Source organism: Hylobates moloch, unplaced genomic scaffold (assembly GCF_009828535.3).
Source record: "Hylobates moloch isolate HMO894 unplaced genomic scaffold, HMol_V3 SCAFFOLD_18, whole genome shotgun sequence".
NCBI classification, from domain to species: Eukaryota; Metazoa; Chordata; class Mammalia; order Primates; family Hylobatidae; genus Hylobates; species Hylobates moloch.
This window is the reverse complement of record NW_026652293.1, coordinates 9,678,147-9,694,620: the sequence shown is the minus strand read 5'-3', so window position 1 is coordinate 9,694,620 and position 16,474 is coordinate 9,678,147. Positions and strand designations below refer to the sequence as shown.

The 16,474-nt window shown below is 52.9% G+C and overlaps 1 protein-coding gene across 4 annotated transcripts in view; it reads left to right on the top strand.

Annotated features, from left to right (window-relative positions):
* Nucleotides 1-15,093, top strand: part of SOX13 (SRY-box transcription factor 13) — a 56,924-nt gene extending 41,831 nt beyond the window's left edge. Inside the window, exons 3-14 of one of the 4 annotated variants that reach the window (XM_032136725.2) lie at nt 1,110-1,221; nt 1,308-1,394; nt 3,271-3,443; nt 3,888-3,956; nt 4,357-4,471; nt 8,946-9,031; nt 9,283-9,445; nt 9,899-10,008; nt 10,157-10,253; nt 10,711-10,854; nt 12,001-12,217; nt 13,208-15,093. In XM_032136725.2, coding sequence (XP_031992616.1) covers nt 1,110-1,221; nt 1,308-1,394; nt 3,271-3,443; nt 3,888-3,956; nt 4,357-4,471; nt 8,946-9,031; nt 9,283-9,445; nt 9,899-10,008; nt 10,157-10,253; nt 10,711-10,854; nt 12,001-12,217; nt 13,208-13,484 — 1,650 coding nt within the window. In that variant the 3' untranslated portion in view covers nt 13,485-15,093. The remainder of the gene's footprint in view (nt 1-1,109; nt 1,222-1,307; nt 1,395-3,270; nt 3,444-3,887; nt 3,957-4,356; nt 4,472-8,945; nt 9,032-9,282; nt 9,446-9,898; nt 10,009-10,156; nt 10,254-10,710; nt 10,855-12,000; nt 12,218-13,207) is intronic. The other 3 variants (XM_058430826.1, XM_058430824.1, XM_058430825.1) reach the window with 3 other exon arrangements.
* The last annotated feature ends 1,381 nt before the right edge of the window (nt 15,094-16,474 follow it).

Sequence of the window (16,474 nt, the reverse complement as noted above, 5' to 3'; positions counted from 1 at the left end):
GCCCACTCCCCTAGATGGCAGCAGACACAGGCAGAAATGGTGATCCTAGGGGTAAGACGCCATGTAGGGAAGCAGGGAGGCACTGCCAAGTTCAGTCTGAGGCTGGAAGCGGGGTCACCTATCAGAGCAGGACCTGGACTCACGCCTGTACTCACTCGCTTGATAGTGACTGTTCACCTATGTGTGACCCAGTCCTTGCTTCTGAGGACTAGATGGGGCGATGGGACACACATGCTAAAGTTTGGCTTAAAAGTAATCTACCAGATTTTTCAGATGATTTGGGAAAATCAACCTGATTATCCAAGCAAGAATTAGGTCACTGTTAAAGATGATATTGTTCTTCACCCTTAAAACAAGAGAATTGAGCTACATGATTCATAAGGATTCTTGCAGCTCCCCAAAATTCTGATTTCACATAGGAGATGTAAAAAGGTAATACATAATTAAAATCCAAGTAAGCGAAAATGAGGAGAGTTATGGGCTCTGAGAAATAATCCAGCCTGGAGGAGGGAGGAGGGGTGTGGCAGCACTGGTGATGAAGGAAGGCTTCCTGGAGAAGTAGAGCCTCAAGCTAAGCCTTAAAGGATGGGGAGGACTTTGATGAGGAGTGAGGCAGGCAGTGGGGAGTATGAGTAACTTTTGCCAGCCCCTACCTGCTCCCCTATGCAGCCCAGCTGGTGTAGTGGGTGTGTTCAAGGGAGTGATAACTAATAGCTGACTTTTGGCCCCTGATTGCAATGGCAAACCTCATTCACATGCATTAACTCTCTTGATCCCAGCAACAATCCTGTGACAGAGGAGGTATTAATATTTCCATTTTCAAAAGAGGGAAGTCAGGTTCAGAGTATTTCAGGGAATTGTATGGGATCAAGCATCGTGTGAGTCACTGAGCCTGGACTGAAACCCAGGTCTTTTGTTTTGTGAAATCTTCTGTTCTTTTCCTGAACAAAGCTTGGGCAGGTGGAGGCCAAAGGGGCCTACTGAGTGGAGAAGTAGGACTTGGATAGGGCTGGGATCCCTCAGGGTACACATCTCTGGGGTGCCCAGCCCTCCCTGCAGCCTGTCCCCTTCTCTTGGGGGTTATGGTGACAATTCAGTATGTCTTGCAGGACTGTAGCTCTCCAGAGGGTAATGGGTCCCCAGAACCCAAGAGACCAGGAGCGTCGGAGGCTGCCTCTGGAAGCCAGGAGAAGCTGGACTTCAACCGAAATTTGAAAGAAGGTAGGATGTCTGCCCTAGTTAGAAGCAGAAGCCTGAGGCAGGGAGGTGTTAAGACGGTTATTCCTCACCCCTTTGCTGTCTTCCAGTGGTGCCAGCCATTGAGAAGCTGTTGTCCAGTGACTGGAAGGAGAGGTTTCTAGGAAGGAACTCTATGGAAGCCAAAGATGTCAAAGGTGAAGGCCTGTTGGGGGTGGGGGAGATGTTTGAACCCCATCTCTCTTCTCCTGGTCTGGCCATGCAGCCTGGCTCTGTAGGGCAGTTCTTGGTACATACCTATCCTGTGCCATCTGGCTCCTGCCTGGCCTTAGGGGTCATCACCATCCCTCGCCTGGAGGCCCCAAGCATTAGGTCTCGCTCATCCCATGCAGGAGAGGCCTGGTAGGAATCAAATCCCATGACTCTGAATCTGGGCTCTCACCAGGCACCCTTGTGACTTCAGGCATGTCATTGCCACTTCCCGGGTCTAACCGCAAAATGAGCAGAAAGTTCCCTTTCACTTTAATTAATTCTAGGTCAGTTGGACCTCGCTAAGTGAATGAGAAGTAGTTATTAATGGGCTGCTGCTTGGGTTCCTTAGAGTCATTTATTTTTGGAGATACGGTCTCCCTATGTTGCCCAGGCTGGAGTGCAGTGGCACAATCTTGGCTCACTGCAGCCTCAACCTCCTGAGTGATCCTCCCATCTCAGCCTCCTGAGTAGCTGGGAACACAGGCACCTGCCACCAAGCCAGGCTAATTTTTATATTTTTTTTGTAGAGATGATGTCTTACTATGTTGCCCAGGCTGGTCTCGAACCCCTGCGCCCAAACAGTCCTCCCACCTTGGCATCTCAAATTGCTGGGATTGCAGGCATGAGCCACCCACCACACCCAGCCAGAATGATCATTTTTGCATTGTCATTGATCACACCCACAGAGGGAACTTTAAAACCATACAGATGCCCAGGCTCCACTCCCACCTATTGAATGGGAAACCCGGGGTATGGTAGGGGCCTGGGCCTCTATACTTCTCAAAGGATCCATGATGATTCCGATTTTTTTTTTTTTTTTTTTTTAAAAAAAAAAAAAGGTCTATGGCCAGGCACTCAGGAATAAACTACTGCATCAGACAGGAGCTAAACTGGAGGTCAGGGGAGCACTAACATTTATTGGTTGAGGACCATGTGGCCAGATCCTGGACTAAGAGCTTTGCATATATTAGCACTTGTTTTTTTTTTTTTTTTTTTTTTTGGGAGACAGCTCACTCTGTTGCCCAGGCTGGAGTGTAGTGGTGCGATTTCGGCTCACTGCAAACTTCGCCTCCTGGGTTCAAGCAATTCTCCTGCCTCAGTCTCCCAAGTAGTTGGGATTACAGGCATGCGCCACCATGCCTGGCTAATTTTTGCATTTTTGTAGAGATGGGGTTTTATCATGTTGTTCAGGCTGGTCTCGAACTCCTGACCTCAAGTGATCCACCTGCCTCGGCCTCCCAAAGTGCTGGGATTACAGACGTGAGCCACCACACCTGGCCTCTATTAGCTCATTTATCCCTCACAGTAACCCTCTGAAGTGCTTATTATTATGCCCACTTACCAAGATTTTGGAAACCCTAAAGTGCAGAGAAATTGGTAACTTGCCTAACAGCCCACAGGCAGGATGGGTTGAAACGGGAATCTGATCCCAGACCTGTCTTGCTTCAAAGCCTGAGTGTGTCCCACTGGATCCCTCCGATGGGATGGTTGTCCACCCTGACCCTGTGTGGCGCTGAGCACTCGAGGACATTCAAGAGGCCCGGGGCTCTGGGGCTGAGATATCCCACCGTCAGCATTTTCAGGGGGCCTGGAGTTCGTGGCTAATAGGGGAGAACTTTTAGGCTAGTAGTTGCCAGGTAGCAACACGAAGAGCCCCCTTCAAGGCAAGCATCTTGTGTCATCATCTCTGTGGCTCAGCCCCTGATGGTCCTGGGACATAGCAATTGCTCAGTAAGTTTTTGATGGATGGGTGGATAGATGGATGGATGTATAGATGAACAAGTAAAAAGTCTCAATGGGGGCTGTTTCACTGTGGAGCAGGGACCCAAGAGAGCCTAGCAGAGAAGGAGCTCCAGCTTCTGGTCATGATTCACCAGCTGTCCACCCTGCGGGACCAGCTCCTGACAGCCCACTCGGAGCAGAAGAACATGGCTGCCATGCTGTTTGAGAAGCAGCAGCAGCAGATGGAGCTTGCCCGGCAGCAGCAGGAGCAGGTAGGTCCTGTTCGGTGGGTGTGGCTTTCTTTCCAGGAAAAGGAGTGTGTCAGGACCTAGAGAAGGCTGCCTTAGGGGCAGGCCTCACCAGTGCAAGCTGGGGCCTGGGGGCAGGCCGGGCAGGGTCTGTGGCCAGGGGCTGTAGGATTCCCACGTGGACTGATTCATGAGCCCTTGTACAGGGTTAGGGGTGGGAGGGTATGAAACAGACTCTGCAGGAAGAGCAGCTTGCAGCTTCCTGCCCAGCCTCCTGGTCCTGGAGGGAGGGATGAGCTTCCTGCAAAAGGAGAACCAATTCTGAGGGCTGACTGCTTTGCTCCCCACTGCCACCCCACTCCGTGGTTTGCCCCACTGTAGAAAGCAGGGCGTGGTTAGGGCTGGGCAGACTCTGGGCACCAGGGCTAATGTCCATGACCCCCTCTGCCTACTCTTTCCCTCTCCCAGATTGCAAAGCAGCAGCAGCAGCTGATTCAGCAGCAGCATAAGATCAACCTCCTTCAGCAGCAGATCCAGGTAACCGGAAGGGAGACCTGGAGAGGCACAGGAGGCAGTTGAGGGAGTTGACACAAGCCTGGAGGGTGCTGGGGACGGGATGTGCACCAAATTAAAGCGCCAGAGCAGAATCACTCAGGCCTGACCCGAGGAGGGTGATTTCTGTTCTAGCCCCCAACCTGTCTGCCTTCCCTGATTAAAGGGAGGAGCCCGGCATGTCTTCCTCCCCAGCTGAGACCTGAGGGCAGGTAGACAGGGGCCCACAGAGGTGGCCTAGGGTCAGAGGGATCCTTTGGAAAACTGTCTCTGCTTTATCCCCTGTGCCTCTTGTCCATGGGTCCATTCTCTGTGTCGTGGGCTGACCATAGCTGGGTAGCTCTTTGGGTCCCTGGGGACTCACACAGGGTTTCTTTGCCTTCAGCAGGTTAACATGCCTTATGTCATGATCCCAGCCTTCCCCCCAAGCCACCAACCTCTGCCTGTCACCCCCGACTCCCAGCTGGCCTTACCCATTCAGCCCATTCCCTGCAAACCAGGTGAGTGTGAGAAGGGAGGCTCCACCCCTGCGGCCAGCCTGTCCTGAGGTCAGGGAAAGCGCCCTGGAGCCACTCTCATCCATTAATTTGCTATGTGGACTTTCTGGGCCTCAGTTTTAGATCTGTCTGGTAGAAGAATAATCCTCTTTTTCTGAATCTTGCTGAATTTCACTGAACTTCACTGGGAGAATGAAAAACCATAAAGCTCTTTCCAGATGTAAAATGATGTAGCAATCCAGGTCTAGTCTCTCCAATTCTAGTACATTTACTGTGCCAGAGTATTAATATCTGGAATATTGCCAGGTGTGGTGGCTCACGCATGTAATCCCAGCACTTTGGGAGGCCGAAGTGGGTGGATCACTTGAGGTCAGGAATTCAAGGCCAGCCTGACCAACATGGTGAAACCCCATCTTTACTAAGAATACAAAAATTAGCTGGGTGTGGTGGTGCATGCCTGTAGTCCCAGCTCTCAGAAGACTGAGGCAGGAGAATCGCTTGAACCTGGGAGGCGGAGGTTGCAGTGAGCTGAGATTGCACCACTGCACTCCAGACTAGGTGACAGATCGAGACTCCATTAAAAAAAAAAAAAAAATCTGGAATATTAACTGGGGTTTATAAATCTCCCAAATTCTTTTTTGTTTGTGTTTTGAGACAGAGTCTCACTTGTTCTGTCACCTGGGCTCTGGAGTGCAGTGGTGTAATCTCCGCTCACTGCTGCAACCTCCACCTCCCATGTTCAAGCAATTCTCCTGCCTCAGCCTCCTGAGTAGCTGGAATTACAGGTGCACACCAACATACCTGGCTAATTTTTGTATTTTTAGTGGAGATGAAGTTTCGCCATGTTGCCCAGGCTGGTCTCCTGACCGCAAGTGATCCGCCTCAGCCTCCCAAAGTGCTGGGATTACAGGCGTGAGCCAACATCTCCCAAATTCTAACAGCCACGATTCCTACCTTCACACTCTTGTCCCTGCCTACACCATGTCACTCTGGCCTTCTACCCCATCACTGAAATTCAGCAGACTGGCTATGTGTCAGACAAGGGTGTGGGACCTGACGGTGCAGGGCAGTTGGGGACGGAGCATGGAGTCTGGGATTTATTTTGTAGGCTATGGGGTGCATGTGAACATTTGAGTAGTGAGTGTGTTGTTCTGGCTTTGAGGGGTAGGGAGTGGAGGGGAGACTGGCCAGAAGCAGGACCTGCTAGGTGATTCTAGCAACAGGGGATGATACCTGAACTAGGGCAGTGACAGAGAGTCATGGGGACCAGGCAGAGATGCTGCCCATAATTACCCCAGGAGTGTGGACAGCTTTAAATGCAACCCGTGCTAGTTCATCCTCCCTGTTCCGTAGGCGAGAAAGAGAGAGAAGAGGAAATTCCCTGAGGCCTATAGGCTGTGGGCTTGGGTAGACTGCTCAGCCCCACTGGCTCTCTGCTCCTGCCTGGTTTGTGCCGGGCACTGTGGGGTGGTGTGAAGGGGAAACACAAAGAACTGAGAAAGCCAGGCCCCATCTTCATCCATTCAGGGGCTGTAGAAAGACACCATGGACCGGGTGGCTGATAAACAACAGACATTTATTCCTCACATACAGTTCTGGGGGCTGTGAATTCCCAGATCATGAAGTCAACATATTTGGTGTCTGGTGAGGGCTGACTTTCTGGTTCACAGATGGCATCTCTCACTGTGTCCTCAGGTGGTGAAAGGGGTAAATGGGCTCCCTCAGGCCTCTAATCTCATTCCTGAGGGCTCCACCCTCATGACCCAGGCACCTCCCAAAGGTCCTACCTCCTAATTCTATCACATTGGGAATTAGATTTCAACATAGGAATTCGGAGGGGCACAAACATTCAGACCGTAGCATTCTGCCCCAGACTCTCCCCAGTTCATTTTCTTATCATATGCAAAATATATTCATTCCATCCCAATAGGCTCCCAAATCTTAACTTGTTCCAGCATCAGTTCAAAAGTTTCAAGTCCAGAGCCTCATCTAGTCTCACCTAGGCCAGGCACAGTGGCTCATGTCTGTAATCCCAGCACTTTGGGAGGCTAAGGCAGGAGGATTGCTTGAGGCCAGGAGTTCAAGACCAGCCTGGGCAACAAAGTGAGACCTTGTCTCTACAAAAAAAAAAAAAAAAAAAAAAAATAGCCTGGCATGGTGGCCTGTGCCTGTGGTTCCAGCTACTTGGGAGGCTGAGGCAGGAGGATTGCGTGAGCCTAGGAGCACAAGGCTGTAGTGAGCTGTGTTTGTACCACTGCACACCCTCCTGGGAGACAGAGCGAGACATACAGGGACAGAGTGAGGCCCTGTCGCAAAACAGACAAAAATAATAATAAATCTCACATAAATCAGTTATAGGTGACTCAAGGTATAATTCATTCTGAAGCAAATTCGCCTTCAGAACTGAGGAATGAATTTCTGAGGTCTGTAAGCTGTCCAGTTTATGGCACTTTGTTTCAACAGCCTGAGTAGACTAAGATAGGCCCAATGTGGAAGTTTCCAGTTAGCTGGGGGAATGGGGAGTGGAGAAGGTTGAAGGTGGAGGACAGGGCAATTCCAAACCATTGCAACTCCCCGTGAGTGTGGAGGAGAGCCGTGGAGGCAAGGGGACAGTGATCTGCTCGGGGATGGGGCCCCCAACTGCTTTCTGGGCAGGTGAGGCAGTAAATAAGCTGTGGGAGCCCGGGACTGGCGTGGCTGCCTCCCGCTTTGTTTGCTCCAGAAACTAGGCAAGCAAGGTCCCTTGAAAAGCCGACTGCAAACAGTGGCCCTCCCCAGCTCACAAGCCTTACACGGTGCTCTGTACCCACAGCATGGGCTCCGCACTCCTGACCTCGGCCTTCACGGGCCTCAGAGCCAACCCGGCCCCCATGGCCTGCCTCATTCCCCACAGCTCACCCTCACACCCCACCACTCCATCTCCACCTGCCCAAATCCTGCCCATCCTGCAGGCACTAGCGCACACCTCGGCTCCCACAGGGAGCCTGCTCTAGTTACCCCAGCTGGAGCAGAATTTGCTGGTGCCCTGCCTGTGTGGCCCTCATCACCACCTGCCATGCACTTCGTGATTTCTACATGTGGCCTATCTCTCCACCTAGATGCTGGGCCTGGGAGTGAGGTAGGGTAGGCAGGAGTGCCATGTCGAGAAGAAGGAAAGGCTGTGGAGTCTAGAGGCCCTGGGTTCAAATCCTGATGCTGCCATTTCATAGCTATGTGGACAACCCATTTTTCTTTTTCTTTCTTTTTTTTTTTTTTTTTTGAGATGGAGTCTCGCTCTGTCTCCCAGGCTGGAGTGCAGTGGCGCAGTCTCGGCTCACTGCAAGCTCCGCCTCCCGGGTTCACGCCATTCTCCTGCCTCAGCCTCTCCGAGTAGCTGGAACTACAGGCACCCGCCACCACGCCCAGCTAATTTTTTGTATTTTTAGTAGAGACGGGGTTTCACTGTGGTCTCGATCTCCTGACCTCGTGATCCGCCCGCCTCGGCCTCCCAAAGTGCTGGGATTACAAGCGTGAGCCACCGCGTCTGGCCTCCCATTTTTCTTCTTATTTTTATTTTTTTAGTTTTGAAAATTTTAAATTCTTTTTTTTTTTTGAAACGGAGTCTCTCTCTGTTCCCCAGGCTGGAGTGCAATCTCGGCTCACTGCAACCTCTGCCTCCTGGATTCAAGCGATTCTCCTGTCTCAGCCCCCTGAATATCTGCGATTATAGGCATGTGCCACCACGCCAGGCTAATTTTTGTGTTTTTAGTAGAGACTGAAATGTTGGTCATGCTGGTCAGGCTGGTCTCGAACTCCTGACCTGGTGATCCACCCACCTTGGCCTCCCGAAGTGCTGGGATTACAGGCGTGAGCCACCATTCCTGGCTTAAATTCTTAATAATAGAGATGGGGGTCTTGCTATGTTGGCCAGATTGGTCTTGAATTCTTGGCCTCAAGCAATCTTTCTTCCTCAGCCTCCCAAAGTCCTAGGCATGAGCCACCACACCCAGCCCCATTTGACTTCTAAGGTTTTCATTTCTTTTTCTGTAAAATGGGATGATGATGTATTCAGCCCCTGCTATATATCACATACCATGTATTATTGTCAGATGATACATATGAGACGTTCTACACAACAGGCAGCCGCTTTTGTGCCCTGTGCCCAGTAGGTACAAAATGAAAGTAGCTGTTGGATGAATAGGTGTTTTACCCTCTCTCACTGTGCCATTGGATGGGACTCTAGAATCTGGGAAACTATTTAGAGTGGGTTGGGAAAGGCGGGAACCCAGTGAAGATGCCAGTCAGTGTGCAGGGGCAGTGTGGAGTGAGGGGATAGGAGCCTCCAAGCAGTGCTTTGGGGCTGGGGAGGGCAGTGGTTGGAACCAAGCTGGTCCAGCACTGAGCCATTGCCCACCTTGTGGTGCTGGGACCTCGTCAAGCAGGGTGTCTGCTGTTCTGTGCTCATCCAGGACTTTTCTCCTTGCCGCCTTTTCCATAGTGGAGTATCCGCTGCAGCTGCTGCACAGCCCCCCTGCCCCAGTGGTGAAGAGACCTGGGGCCATGGCCCCCCACCACCCCCTGCAGGTACCGCCCTCTACCCACTGGCCTGGGGCTCCCTCTCGAGCTTATGACGGCTGGCTGCCGTGTTAGGGAACTGCGGGGTGTGGACTGGTGAGCCCTGGCATCCTGTGTTCTTGTTCACCCGCTCCTTCTGCGTCCGCTTTTCTGTCTGTCTCCTTGTGTGTTCTGCGTATGCTCACCTCACTTCCTCTCTGTCCTGCTGTGGGAGTCTCCTTTGGTGTCTGTCATCCTCTGACCTGCTGGGTCTCCCTCAGGAGCCCTCCCAGCCCCTGAACCTCACAGCCAAGCCCAAGGCCCCCGAGCTGCCCAACACCTCCAGCTCCCCAAGCCTGAAGATGAGCAACTGTGCGCCCCGCCCCCCGAGCCATGGAGGCCCCACGCGGGACCTGCAGTCCAGCCCCCCGAGCCTGCCTCTGGGTAAGCCCCCTGCTGCCTGCACTTGTCCCTCAGCCCTCTTAGGGGAGAGCCGGCAGCATGATGCGACCTTGAGCAGGTCCCTTCTCCTCTCTGGGTTTCAGATTTTATCAAGCAAGGGGTTAGACTTGCTCTTAGCAGAAGATCCCCTTCTTCCTCTCCCTCATCATATCTGTCTGGGCATTCCAAGCATCAGGGATTCAGGCCAGAGTCACATAGTTCCAGGGGGTACTATTCTCATTTCTAGTCTATTGACATGCACAATAACTAGCCAATGTAAGTGGCATATCCTTGAGGACATGCAATGCAGCCACCCTGTGGAAGAACAGGAGGGAACACTAACTCAGGTGCTCATGGGAGTGACATGGCGGGAAGCTGATGGAGTTTGGGCTCACGCTGGGCTGATGCCCTCAGCTTCCCTCGCTTCTCTTCCCTCTCTTCTGCCCTCTCCCACAGGCTTCCTTGGTGAAGGGGACGCTGTCACCAAAGCCATCCAGGACGCTCGGCAGCTGCTGCACAGCCACAGTGGGGCCTTGGAAGGCTCCCCCAACACCCCCTTCCGTAAGGTATGGTCCCCCACTCCCCTGAACCTGGGGGCAGCAACAGATGGTGGCCAGGGGTGGAAGACACAGTCTGAGGCCACCAAGAGAGGAGCAGGGGGAGGAGTGGGGTGATGCAGAGGAGGCTGATGTCAGGTTGCCCCTGTCAACCTAGGACCTCATCAGCCTGGACTCATCCCCAGCCAAGGAGCGGCTGGAGGACGGCTGTGTGCACCCACTGGAGGAAGCCATGCTGAGCTGCGACATGGATGGTGAGGGCTCAGGCGCAGGGCTGATGGGCAGGAGGGCCCAACTCTGTATTCCGCCAGGGCCAGGGCAGGCTGTGTCTGCCTTTGATCTCTTCCCTCCCTTGGTCTGTTGGGTCCTTTCCAGGTGTGTGTGCCTCTGCTGTCCCATTATGTGTCTGTTGGCTCTGTCTCTTGAGTCTGCTTTCCTAAGTTTTGTGACTGCTGAGTTTCTGCTCTCTCTTGAGGCCATACCGCTCTGATTTTCTTGTGTGTCTGTCTCTGGTTCCCTGGCTGGGCCTCTGCTGATAATTTGCTGTTTCTTCCGCCCCATCTGCTCCTGCCTTGCTCATCCTCAACTGGCTGCTGTGGGAGCCTCCTCAGTGCCTCCTGCTGGTCAAGTAGGGGATGTCTCTCTGCTGGCCCTGGGGCACTCTCTTGACCCCAGAAAGGCTGCCTGGCTGACTTCACTCCTGTCTCCCAGGCTCCCGCCACTTCCCCGAGTCCCGAAACAGCAGCCACATCAAGAGGCCCATGAACGCCTTCATGGTGTGGGCCAAGGATGAGCGGAGGAAGATCCTGCAAGCCTTCCCAGACATGCACAACTCCAGCATCAGCAAGATCCTTGGTAAGGGCCAGTGGCTGGGGCCATGGTTCAGTATGACCCGGTTGCAGGAGCCAGCTGGGTCTATTCAGGGCTTGCTTGGTGATATTCCATACTGTGTTGGACTCCGGTGGGATCTGATGATAGGGGTGCAGGAGTTGCTGGGGATGTGAGGGCAGCTGGGTCCTGGGGTCTTATACCACTGAAGTGTTCAGTAGCACCTGTCCTGAAGAACTCAAGGAGTGTGCCTGTGTGTGTGTTTACATTCTTTTTTTTTTTTGAGACGGAGTCTTGCTCTGTCCCCCAGGCTGGAGTGCAGTGGCGTGATCTCGGCTCACTGCAAGCTCCGCCTCCCGGGTTCACGCCATTCTCCTGCCTCAGCCTCTCTGAGTAGCTGGGACTACAGGCGCCCGCCAACACGCCCGGCTAATTTTTTTTGTATTTTTAGTAGAGACGGGGTTTCACCGTGTTAGCCAGGATGGTCTCGATCTCCTGACCTCGTGATCCACCCACCTCGGCCTCCCAAAGTGCTGGGATTACAGGCTTGAGCCACCGCGCCCAGCCTATGTTTACATTCTTTAGTACTCCTGATCTAAACCTAACCTGTTCCACTGTTTGTCCAGACCCTTGCTCTGGCAGAAAACAGGAGAGACTAGTGTTCCTGGGCTGTCACTAGAAAGATTTTTTTAAATTACATGTCCTGATTGGTGGCCACGGATGGATGTTGGGCAGGGCACATGGGGCTCGAGGGGGCAGTTGTTTTCAAGACTGAGGCTCCTCCAGTGTCAGCGCAGGACTCTTGTCAACTGAGACATCAGGTATTTTGTCCTGAGCAGGGACCCTGTCTGGGTTGTTGAAGGTCTGAGATGGCTGCTCTTTTGTTTATGCAAATCAGGCAGGCCAGAGGCTCGAGGAAGTTGCTGGATTGTTAGGAACATGGGTGGGTACTGAGTCTTAAGCTGGCAGTTGGATATCCCTATACAGGCCAACTTCATTCATTTGCCCAATATCCAAGGAGCACCCGTATCGGGCCAGGCCCTTGCTAAGTGCTTGCACATATATTATCTTGTGGACCCACCTGGGGATCAAGGTCTTCTCAGGTCCTGCATGGGACTGGGGGTGGTCAGCAGAGCCCAGCACTGACTGCCTGCCCCTGGGGGGTTGGGTCAGGATCTCGCTGGAAGTCCATGACCAACCAGGAGAAGCAGCCCTACTACGAGGAACAGGCGCGGCTGAGCCGGCAGCACCTGGAGAAGTATCCTGACTACAAGTACAAGCCGCGGCCCAAGCGCACCTGCATCGTGGAGGGCAAGCGGCTGCGCGTGGGCGAGTACAAGGCCCTGATGAGGACCCGGCGTCAGGATGCCCGCCAGAGCTACGTGATCCCGTGAGCAGGCCCCCCCCGCAGGCAGCCAGGAGACTGTGTGTGCATGTGTAGCTCTCATGAGTGGCTGGGTGTCAGTGTGTGGCCTGCCTTTGTCTGTGACCCCAGGGGTGCTGTGTGTATGCATGTGTGTGTTATCTGTGTGTAGCTGAGCCTGCACGTGCAACTCGACTGTGTATGGCTATGTATGTGACTGTGGTGAGCAGTCAGTGGCTGAGGATATAGGAATGTGACTGGAGGACTGGCCACATGGACCGGGAGAAAGTGCCTGTAGATCCCACTGCCGATGAACTCAATAGAAATTCAGAGGTGCTAGAAATCAAAGTATTCATCACACAGAAAGCTTCTTGACTTGACTAAAGCAAGCACCCTAGTCTATTCCTTTAAACAGGACATCTCCCAGGGCATTTAAAATATACAATTTCTGCCTGGTATGGTGACACACACCTGTAATGCCAACACTTTGGGAGGCTGAGGCAGGAGGATCCCTTGAGCTCAGGAGTTTGAGACCAGCCTGGGCAACATAGTGAAACCTCATCTTTAAATAAAATTAGCCAGGTGTGGTGGTACACACCTGTAGTTCCAGCTACTCAGGAGGCTGAGGCAGGAGGACCACTTGAGCCTGGGAGGCTGACGCTGCAGTCAGCTGTGATTGCACCACTGTTCTCCAGCATGGGTGACAGAGCATGACTCTGTCTCTAAATATAAGTAAACAAAACATAAAATATACAAGTTCTAAAAACTGGATTCACACATGATCCTCCAAGAATATTATCTGTTGAACACATCTATGGCCCTGGGTCTGCAGGTCATCTGCAGGGTTGTAGGTGCCAGTGAATTTGGCCATCAGAAAGCAGCTGGGGGCAGGGTATATAAGTCACAGCCAAGAGTGTGTGGAGTGGGAGTGCACACTCTGAGGAGGCCTGGAGGGGAGACGGGTTTGGGGTTGAGTCAAGTGTGCATCCATCACCGTGCCCCTTCTCTGCCTCTCAGCCCACAGGCTGGCCAGGTGCAGATGAGCTCCTCGGATGTCCTGTACCCTCGGGCAGCAGGCATGCCGCTGGCACAGCCACTGGTGGAGCACTATGTCCCTCGTAGCCTGGACCCCAACATGCCTGTGATCGTCAACACCTGCAGCCTCAGAGAGGAGGGTGAGGGCACAGATGACAGGCACTCGGTGGCTGATGGTGAGATGTACCGGTACAGCGAGGACGAGGACTCGGAGGGCGAAGAGAAGAGCGATGGGGAGTTGGTGGTGCTCACGGACTGATCCCGGCTGGGTGGGCCCGGTCCCTTCTTCTCTGGGGAAGACCTCGTCCCAACCCGATGGGCACAGCCAGCCAACCTAAGACTATGTTGGTACTTGGACTTGTTCGTGCCCCAGAGATGGGCAAATCTGTGCACTTGCAGATACATTCATGAGGGGAGAGGCGCCCTCCCTTCCTGAGGAGCTGTTGGCCTGGGTGGGCAGGAACTGCAATATGGCCATGGGCTGAGCTGGCCGAGCACCTCAGCCTTTAGGGCTCATGGCCAGGGGACACTGTATGACTCTCCTCTCCTGCAGGTCTATCCACCTGGGGTATGGCATCTACCGACCTGTCTCCCTGGGGTCACATGCTTTGTTTCCACTCACGTCCTGGCTGGACCAGCCACTGTGGGACCAACACCCCTCCCACACTCCCCAAGACTGCTCGTCTATCACCAGGATCGCTTTGCACTTTGTGCAAAAGGGTCTGGCTGTCCCTTGCTGTTTTCATCTCTGCCAAGCCTATTGTGCCTCTGGCTGCTGTATGTGTGCGCGTGCACGTGTGTGTGTTTCATCTGTTCATTGCACAAGGTATTTATTGAGTGCCCACTACGTGCCAGGCACTGTTGCTGAGTTCCTGTGGGTGTGTCTCTCGATGCCACTCCTGCTTCTCTGGGGGCCTCTTTCTGTGCTTCTCTTTGTCCCCAAATTGCTACCTCTTTGTCAGTCTGGGTGTCTCAGGTTCTGTGTGTCCTTGTGTGCATTTCTGTCTCTCTCTGTCCTCATCTCTCTGCAAGGCCCTCTATTTCTCTCTTTCTTGGTGTCTGTCCTTTGCCCCCTGTGCCCTCTGGATTCTCTGGGTCTGTGTAGGCCCCTGGTCTGCCCTGGGCTCATCAGCCTTCCTGATCTCCTCCTGCCCTCCCCTTCACTCCCTCGCTGGCTCTGCCAGTCGGTTCCCACGGAGCCATTTTTAGCTCTGATCAGCATGGGAATGTGCCTCGGCCTCCAAGGGGCTTTGTCCTGGTGCCCCCGCCCCTGGTCCCAACCTGATCCCACGAGGGAGTTGGGACAGGAGGATTGATGGTGCTCCCCTTCCTGCCAGCATCAGAGGCCCTGGAGAGGGGCTGTCTGTGGCAGCTGGTCTTTATTCCTCCCTCATGAGCACAGGGTGGGGGGCTCCCCATTCTTGGAAGAGGTTGAGAAGACTCCTGGGCTTCAGCCTCTCCCACCCAGCCCTGCCCCTCACCTGCCTGCCCTCCCCTCCCCCACTCTATATTAGGGACTGGATCTCAGCCTCTGATCAGTTTCACAAAGTTTGTTCCCTAAGGAAATCAAATCCCATTGTCAACTAACTCTAAAGATCTAAACAGCTTTAGAGCTGTGGATCAGTATGGGAACCCCAAATCCCACAGGGCCAGATGTGGAGTCTGTGTCTGCCCCCATCTTCTCTCCATCCTCAAAGCCCCCACTTCTCTCCAGGCTGTTTCTTTTTTTATGACTGTAAACATAGATAGTGCTTTATTTTGTTAATAATAAGATAATGATGAGTAACTTAACCAGCACATTTCTCCTGTTTACACTCGGGGGATTTTTTTGTTTTCTGATGACATAATAAAGACAGATCATTTCAGAATCTGGCCCTTGTGCAGAGGAGGGAGGGAGGCTGGCCTAAGTCCAGAATTCCCAAATATGCCACCAGCCTGGGCACCACTGTCCCCTGGTGGCAGCGTGCAGGAGCTTCAGGCCTGGGGCCTCGGAGGAATCGGCTTAATGCAAGGGAATCCCAGGCCAAGCCTGTGAGTGACACATGCCATCCACAGAGCCCACGCTGAATGCCCCTACCTTGACGAGGTAAGGCCACCCGGATCCTAAGAAAGAAGGCAGTAGTAAGAGCACTGTAATAGGAGTCAGGAAGCTCGGGGTCTCCCTAGAACTGGCCACATGGCTGGGGTTGGGGAGTGGGAGCCAGGTCTCTCCTTTGGGGCCTCATTGTCCTCATCTGACAACAAGGTTAAACCTTATACCTGGTTCTTATCATTCAGAGAAGGAGCCCTTTGAGACTCTAATGAAAGCTGTGGATCCTTTTCTTAGAAAAGGGCCCACAAAGGTTTACCCTGAAGCCCATCTGAGGCCCCTACGATGCTAATTAATGAAGTAGGGTCTCTAATGATAATGCTTCAGGGCTCTCTATCCATGACACACGCTTTGAGTGAACACTTCAGACCTAGTTATCACATTAGGAGAAGTAATAGGCCTGCAAGGGCCGGATGACAGACTGAAACACCTCAAAAATGCATATTAACCAGGCTCTAGAGAGACAAATCTTGTGAAAAATTAATCCCATCAGTATAGAGTGGGGACAGCAAAACCCAATGGCAGTTCTTGTGGAAGAGTTGGACTTGGGGTGGATTAATAGAGGCTTGTGTTCACAACAGAGGAGGTCATGGTCCAGTGTACCCCACACAGACCTAGTCCCAGGGGTAGCGTGCCCTTCCTCGCCCCCTCACTAGGGAAGTCTCACAATGGAGGGGCCCTGAAGCAGGCACCCCACATGGAGGAGCACAGGAGGGATCCTGGTGGACATTGTCCTTAGAGGAATAGTCAGAAGGGTCAGGCATGTTTCCTCTAGAAAAGAAGACAGAGTTGGACAGAAAGGACAAGATTGCTTTCTCCAAAGCTGCCAGGTGGGCAAACTGTAGTATTCCACAAAGTTCATGAGGCAGAACTTGAGTTCCTGGATGAGGTTCAAGACTGTCTTGACGTAAAGAACATCTTTTCCACAAAAAAGAGTGAACTTCCCAACTCAAGTCCTCAAGCTCTTGAGTACTGGTGGAGGGATTTCTAGATTGGAGAGGGTAGTGGTGAGAGAGGGTAGGTGTGGTTGATCCTAGGACCACAAAGTTGGGAGGGTGTGGAATGGAGACTGCCCAAGAATTAACGGCCCAGCCGTTTGGTCTGGGGAGCGTCCTGAATGCTGGCTGGCTGTTTTTTCCCCAGCCCGTGTTCTCAGAGCC